General features: G+C 37.8%; 1 protein-coding gene across 1 annotated transcript in view; it reads left to right on the top strand.

Annotated features, from left to right (window-relative positions):
- CHIC2 (cysteine rich hydrophobic domain 2) overlaps positions 1 to 3,380 on the top strand; it is a 25,346-nt gene extending 21,966 nt beyond the window's left edge. Inside the window, exons 4-6 of the mRNA XM_018575945.1 lie at positions 85 to 141; positions 308 to 367; positions 1,936 to 3,380. Coding sequence (XP_018431447.1) covers positions 85 to 141; positions 308 to 367; positions 1,936 to 1,986 — 168 coding nt within the window. The 3' untranslated portion in view covers positions 1,987 to 3,380. The remainder of the gene's footprint in view (positions 1 to 84; positions 142 to 307; positions 368 to 1,935) is intronic.
- The last annotated feature ends 4,813 nt before the right edge of the window (positions 3,381 to 8,193 follow it).

Here is an 8,193-nt window from a genome sequence, read left to right as displayed (position 1 = left end):
TAAAAAAAAAAAAAAAAAAAAACAGCTGCAGAGTCTTCTCTTAAGCTACTCAAGGGTAAAATTCTCCCCCCATTTGTCTTGCAGACACGGAGATCGATTGAGAAGTTATTGGAATGGGAAAACAATAGGTTATACCACAAGGTGAGTACCGCAGGGAGTAACTTCGCAGTGTTGAAGTCTGAATTGCACAGTATGGAAACAGATGCTTTTGTTAGGCGAAAAATATGAAAGGTGGATAAATGAGCTAATGTGTGTGTCGCAGTAAAATGGAGTTCATTTTTCTTCTTTTACTATTCCTCTCTTCCAGCTGTGCTTGCACTGGAGACTAAGCAAAAGGAAATGTGAAACCAATAACATGATGGAATATGTAAGTTAAAGGGCTGTTTTGTGAGTCTCTCTATTAAATGATCATTTATTTTGCCTCTGATCTTATTCTTTGCCTGATTATTAATCAGTAAAGGTGTCAAGAGCTTAATCACCCGAGCGGAAGGATTTTCTACGGTTCACAGATGCATGGGCTCATGGGTAGGGCTGATTTATAAAGTTATGAAGGACTGAAGACAAGTCGTCGCTGTGCCATGAAAAAAACCATAATAAATTAATTGCTTAAATCAAATAGCCCAGGCGTACATTGATGGGGTGTGAAATTTGCGATTCTCTATGAAAGATTAACACATAGTTGACTGCTCTGCCAGTCTGAAACCTGATTAGCATTATACTAAATGCAAATGTCTATCTTGACTTTTTTTTTTATCTATTGGGAACATGAAGACCATTTTTATCAAAATTAGAAATATAAAGTATAAAATTAAAATGTGTAGTTGCAATGCATCTTGCAAAATCATTTATTTTAAGAGCTAACAAAACCCCTAAATGTTTTATTATATTTAAAGTGTCAGAATTGCATTGTTTTGTCTGGATTTGCTGTCACATAAGTGCTGAGTGTTTTGTAGATTAAAATAACATTCTCTGAAGGTTTTATGGTCCTGGGTTTATTTTTATTCTGCTGTTTATTTTTTTTTATCCTTTGGGGTATTTTTAGCCATTACATTCATTTAATATCCTTTCCAACTGTTCTAATATGAGGGGTGGGGGGGAACACAGCCTTCACGTGCTTGTTTTTTCTTTTATGTTGATGTTGTAGTATATTTTTATTTTAGTCTCATGCCAACTTTGAAAACAATGACATTAGCAGATTGTGTAAAGGAATTTTATACCAGTTTTTTTTGAAGGTTATGAATCTTCTACAGCTTGGATTCAGTTGGTCTCAATTTTTTATTCAGGTTAAGCTAGAGTTTATAGGTTTTTGTTTGTTTGTTTTTGGGGTTTGTTTCTTTTTCACCTGCGTTGGGCAGGGGTGGAACCTGTGTATTTCTTAACTGTGGCCACATTTTGAATCGTCCACCATTGCTGATCTTGTTATAATTAATTAACCTCCTGAAGAGAGTCAATATTCATAAGGAGCTTTCTACAATAGGCCCTTGACAGTCATTAATTAGTTCCTAAAAGGCAATCATTAGCAGTAAGGCATAGTTTTTATTGTATAGGTGCTATGAAAGGAATTGCCTTTTTTGTTTTGTGTGACAAACATCCTGGACTGTATTACTTAGATCATCAGTTAATAATTAGCTGGTGCTTATTTTAACAGATTTAGTGACCTCTTCACCATATGTTTGTATGCCTCTTTTCATACCTTATGAGTGTTGTTGTTTATTGCTCTAAAACACCCGCTGTGTTGTAACATTTAATGGACTCTGAGGTGAAAAGAGTTTACTTTGTATTTGTTTCATTTGACCTTTTTTCTGGCTTTTTCCTTGAAAATTGCTCTGTTTTCTTCTCTTAAGTGGGCAATAAATGTCTTTTTTTTTCTAATGCTTATGATTGATAAGGCAGAAAACCAAAACATTGATTAATGTATCTGTCTTCTTTTCACAGGTCATCTTAATAGAATTTTTACCAAAGACACCAATTTTTCGACCGGACTAGTTTTTTTGGTTTATTTTTTTGCACAAATGTTTTTTTTTTTTTTCTTTTAATCTTAGTGTTCTGGTTTTATTTTTATTTTTTTTGTTCTATCTAAGGACTTACTCAAATATCCTGTATTTCCAATGGCCAATGGTTCCTTTCTTGGTTCTTCCCCATTGGTGACATAGCAGTGAGTCTTGTGAATTTTGTATTTTTTTTTGGAACAAGTTTACCAACACCTCTCACGGAATATATATTTTGTCCATAACTTGGAATCATTTTCTTTTGCTTTGTGATATTTCTGTTGACTGTTTTGTTATCCCCAATGTATCACTTTTTTGGAACCAAGATGTAACTGCACCATTAGGAATTTGTATTTTACCCGAGATAATCATCCTGTCAGCTGGTTCTGAAAAGGATGTGCTGAAAACATTGGAGCCAGTGGACATTCTTCAAGGTTATAGAATATACCTGTGAAAATATGCGTGCTGCATTTCACTGGAGCTCAGGACCATATGGTTGTGCTACCATGACACTTTAGTCCTCGTTTTGGTTTAGGTAACCTTCCAAATGACAGATTTGTTTACTTGCGCAAAGTTGGTATTTTTAGCTGCTTTCTTGTTCGCACCGTCACCCACTAGTTGGCTTAATCTCTCTTACATGGCATACATGGAATACTTCATCACTTACATTTCTTTTCAGATCACATTGCTTACAGTGGAATTTCACTGAATCCACAAATTGTTCCTTGTGGCACAATAAACCAAATACACAAAAACCCTAATAAGCTAATCATTTTAAATATAAACATTTACTGTGGTGTCATCTTAAGTACGCTGTATTCTCAGACTAGATATAAAACTGTGGTATATAATGTGTAGCATTTTAAATACAGATGCTCTATTTAAAAAACTATACTGACAAAATATTTATTACCACTATAAGGTCGGTTTAATTTTGCTCCTAGGGTATGATACCTTGAAATTCCTAATCCACCTTACAGATATACACATGCCTTGTCTATTAAAGTGATGATGTTGCTTTTATTTTTTCCTTCTATTTTTACATATATAGTTTACTTTTTTGTTATTGGTTTATTCTTTACATTTTAAGTAAGTCAAAGTATTTTCACTATTAAAGGACGTATAGCCAGTACTAACACAATGTGGGTCTAATTTTAATTGTGTAGAGAAAAAAAAGGAATGATTTGTTAACCTATTTGGTATAACATTTTGCTCCAGTAAAAAAAAGTTTTCTTTTTCATATATGTGCATAACTGATGCTGGCAAAAGGAGTGCACTGAGTTTTAATTAGGAAAAATCAGTTGTATAAACACTCAAATGTCCATATGTTTGTTGTAAGATGCTTGGCCTAGTTATGTTTTGTCATCCTATTTGTACAATATTAAAATGGGAGAATTATGAATGATGGAAATGTTTGCTTTATTTTTGCTTGTATTTCACCTGGAGTAACTAAAATGGATTACGCACACTACAGTCTGTATAATCTCCTCCCAACATCTGTGTACAGATGTGAGTCTACACTGTGAAATAAAAATGTAATGAACTGTTTAGTTAGGTCCTCATACTATATAGTTGTTGATACATCTAAAGACTATGAAGGGTGCTGCTTTATAGCATTATGGTTGCCCTAATTCCTAATCCCCCAGCTGTGATGTAAGAGCTAGAATTGATAATAAAAGCCCCACTGTCAATTATTCTACAAAGTATCAGATACAATTGATACTAGCCGTGATACAATGTGAAAAAATAATAGAAAAAATGCATGTGTATAACATGCACCTCAGTGCAAATAAGTTACATAGTTAATCAGGTTGAAAAAAAGACGCATGTCCATCGAGTTCAACTTCAATGCCCACAGCTACCCCCTGTTCATCCAGAGGAAGGCAAACCCCCCCCCCCCCCCATAAAGCATGGTTCAATTTGCTCCAACAGGAGGAAAAGAAATTCCATCCTGATCCCATAAGGAAATCAGATATTCCCTGGATCAACAATCTCTGGTGCTTAATATACCTATAAGAACGTAATATTCTGTGCATTTAGGAATACATCAAGATTTTTATTTTTTTTAACCAGTTGACATCCGCGGTCTTAAACCCCCTTCCCATCCAGGCCAATTTTCAGTATTCAGCGCTGCGGTACTTTGACATTTATTCCGTCTATGCTGCAGTGCCGTCCGTCTGTTTTTTTTACTACGGGCGGAAGGCAAGTGGTTAAACAATTGACTGAACTAGCTAGAACTAGCTCCTGGGGGAGTCTGTTCCACATCTCTAAAGGTGGCCATACACTACAACCAGCGCAAGACCTTAGTCTTGCGCTGGTTGTAAAGGGATTAAAAAAACGTATGATCTGCCCATCTTGGACGGGCAGATCGCACTCTCGATCATCGCAAGCCACGCCCCCTGAGGGTTTGCGATGACTGTAATGAGGGGCGGGCTTACGCTGACTGCAAACGGGAAGTGTGCGCGACACCGGCCCGTTCGGCAGTTGTCGAACCAGCAGGCCACCAACTTGCCGAGAATCGTACGATTCCCGGCGGGTTTTCAAACATGCTGGTTCGATGGAAGACGTGCGACCGTACAGTAGAAACGGTCGCATGCCTTCATACACTGCACGATTCTCGTACGATCGCAGGATTTCCCGCGATTCTCGTACGAGAATCGTGCAGTGTATGGGCACCTTTGGTGTGAAGAATCCTTTCCGTATGCAAAGGTTAAACCTCTTTTACTCCAGACTCAAAGAGCGCACCCTTGGCCTTTGCACTGACCTTAAAGTGAAGAATTTGATGATCATGTCCCCCTTTAATCGCCTCTTCTCCAGAGAACAAATTCAGGTCAGCTAATCGTTCCTCATAGCTGAGCGCCTTCATGCCTCTTATGACTTTAGTTGCCCTTCGCTGCACTTTCTCCAGTTCCACAACATCCTTTTTGTGAACTGGTGCCCAAAACTGAACTGCATATTCCAGATGAGGTCTTACTAATGCTTTGTGCAGGGGCAGGATGATGTCTCTTATCTCTGGGGTCTATACTCCGTATAATACAAGAAAGTATTTTGCTTGCTTTAGGAACTGCGTCTTGACATTGCATGCTATCATTAAGTCTATGGTCTACCAGAACACCCAGATCTTTCCATCATTGACTCCTCCAAACATACTTCCCCTAGAGTGTATGACGCATGCAACACTAAACCTCATTTGCCAAATAGATGCCCAATGTTGCTAAAAAAATGTCCATAATCCTGAATCTTCAACAGTCCATTATGACAATAGAAGATATAGAAGTGGATAAAAGGTAATCTCAATCTCTTGTGACCATAAACAGAAATTTTATGGAATGCACCTCACCTTTTAGTAGTGACCCACCAGGGTCTGTAAGCGCTATTCTGATTAAAACCAGGTAGAGGAAACACCTGACGCCGAACACCTTCCAGTGATTTCCTCCTCTTAGGTACAAGCTCCTATTGCCAGCCTCAGGCGTTGAAAGCAGTCAATTTGTCCAAATGGACCATGCATCAAATAAAAAGGGGAAACTTGTAGTGCAGATGGAATTAAAAAGGATAATATATTTTATTAAAAAAGACACTACTCCTATTCCATTGATAAAAAATAAGCGTCAGATAAAACAACTTGGTAAACAGACACTGAGCGATCGTTCAGCTTCTATGCTCCACCCTATATATGTTACCTCAAGGGACGTGACTTCATCAGCGGTGTGGAGACAGGAGCTAGACCGAGCATATATTTTGAACCCAGTTTTCAGAGTAGCCACCATAAACAAATGGCAGCCATGACATATTCAAACATAAACCGTCAAACCGTCATACTAAACATATCACAACTGAATAAAATAAAATGGACATTTTTGTAGCAACATATTATTTGCACTGAGGTGCATGTTATACACGTGTTTTTTTTTCTATTCTTTTCACATTGTTTCACGGCTAGTATCAAGAAAGTTAAGCAACCTCATCTGTAGTAGGTAGAAAAAGAGTACACGAGGACTGGATGAGAGGGGTGTTAATGGGAGTGATGTAATAGTTGTGTTTGGTAGCTTGGAGGGAGCAGTTTTGTTTTAGGAGGGCAGATTTATACATGGTAAAGTCTTGAAAGGATTACATTTTACACCACACTCTGTCCAGAGCATGGCCATAGCTTTTAAGACTTCTGGGGTCTGTTTGTCAGGTATGTAGTGGTTAAGATATAATTCTGTGTGTAGTGAGGGGAACAAGTAATGTCCAGGGAAATGAGTGAGCTGTTGTAGACCAAAGCGGCCAGGGCAGGTTAGATTTTAATGAAGAAAGTAAAGGTTCAGTTTTTAGGTAGAGATGGGATAGGCTTCCCTGAGCTTACCACAATTTCCCCAGTTTTTATTAAGCTTTAAGCAGCTCCAGTTTAAATCCCAGTGACTTAAAGCAAACTGAAATCATATAAAGGTAAGTGAAAAAAGTTAAAAAGGGAATAAAAAAAGTCTTCGGTTAGCAAAAACTGAAAAATAATGCAATGGCCGTTTTCAGGGAACAAGTAATTGATTACAATTTACAGATTTTTTTTTGCAGCAACGGAAGTAAATTAAACCTTGTAATTTGACTCAAGTTAATGCAAGTTATAATGGGTGTCCCAGCTCATGATTACTTACAAAAACCCTCTGCTTGTAATACCCTGTTCAATTCCAGGCAAGGTTAACCTCAGACTAATCCATAATACGCTTCCTAGGATATACGTCCATTCATTCAATCGGACTGGCATGGTTACAAAAAAGAAAATCTATTAAGCAAATCACCGGCACCAAGAAATAATTAGCACAGGGATCTCCACATTCACAAGTATGTCCGTATCTCTCGACACCGCCTCACATCACTAAACTGGGATTAGTGATAATAGTGGAATCCTTTTTGCAAGGTTTTTTGGACTTCAGTGTAGGTCTCTCCTCACTGCTGATAGACCGTTATGGCCCTGAAGTAAATAGAAATGTAGGAACACCAAATGTAATCTAAAGAAAAGTCGGTCTAAAATTCCATCTTGGCATGCTTCCTTCAGGGCTTCTAAATATTGAGTACATACTGAAAGCAGTCCTGCAGTTGGCACACTCTGCAAAACCTATGAACCTTAAAAAAAAGGGGGTCATGTTACGACCCCTGCAATATGTTTGGTAGACTTTGCTGCAAAAAAAGAGCAAAACGTAAAACATCTTGGGGCCAATTTATCAAAACTGAAGCAGACAAAATCTGGAGCATGGCAACCAATCAGCTTCTCTTCAGTCTGTTCACTTAAGCTTTGAAAATGAAAGGTGGATGCTGATTGGTTGCCACGCACAGCTGCTCCAGATTTGGTAAATTCCACTCCTTGTCTTCAGATAACGTCCTCTATATTTTAGCTTTGCGAATCCTGGAAGTCTTTCCATTAAGCCAGAGAATGCAGGCTTTCTGATTTCATTAAGTATACCTGTGTTCTGACTTTTTTTTACATAGAAAATAAAATACATTAGATGAAGACCATGAGCGATGTATTAGTACTGCAGAAATAGTAGAGGCGGGTGTCACTTTCACAATGCAAGGACCTCTTTGGTTCATATTTGATACAAGAGGGGTCACTCTTATGGCCATGGTGGTGAGGCTGCTGCACGGTGTGTGTTAGCAGTTTGTAACGTAGTCAGACTATCCTACTCTTTAGTGAGTAGATTTATTGAGGTTTGTTTTTTTTGCTACATGATCCTGGTGATTTTAAAGCGCCTACATTAATATGTGATCATGAAGTCATAGCTTTGTTGCTGTTTTGTTTTACATTAATACATCTGATTCAGGTCTGTAAATATTTCTGTGGACTTTGGGTATCTTCCTTTTTCTAAAATGTGTACTTTTTCTTTATTGTATACAACTTTTTGATTGTTTACAATATATGGAGCAGCATTTGGTCGAAGGGTGACAGCCTTACAGCTGAAGGTTATTCTTTTAGTCAGGACCTAGTTCTCGCAAAGTATACCACAACACCTTCCATGAAATCTGATACCGCAGCTGTGTGTTTCATTTTTTAAAGATGAGGATTTCACATGAGTTCCTTCCCCTAACACTGTGTTTGGGCTTGGCTTTGCTCAGACCCAAACATTCTTCCTCATCCATATTCCTTGCTTTTTATCTACAATAGTTGAAAATACTCAGATAAATTTATTTCTCAAACGATTCCTTAAAGGAGAACTATAGTTCTCCTAAGGGT

This window comes from Nanorana parkeri, unplaced genomic scaffold, assembly GCF_000935625.1.
Source record: "Nanorana parkeri isolate BGI_ZX_2015 unplaced genomic scaffold, ASM93562v1 scaffold54, whole genome shotgun sequence".
NCBI classification, from domain to species: Eukaryota; Metazoa; Chordata; class Amphibia; order Anura; family Dicroglossidae; genus Nanorana; species Nanorana parkeri.
This window is presented reverse-complemented; position numbering and strand designations above follow the sequence as displayed.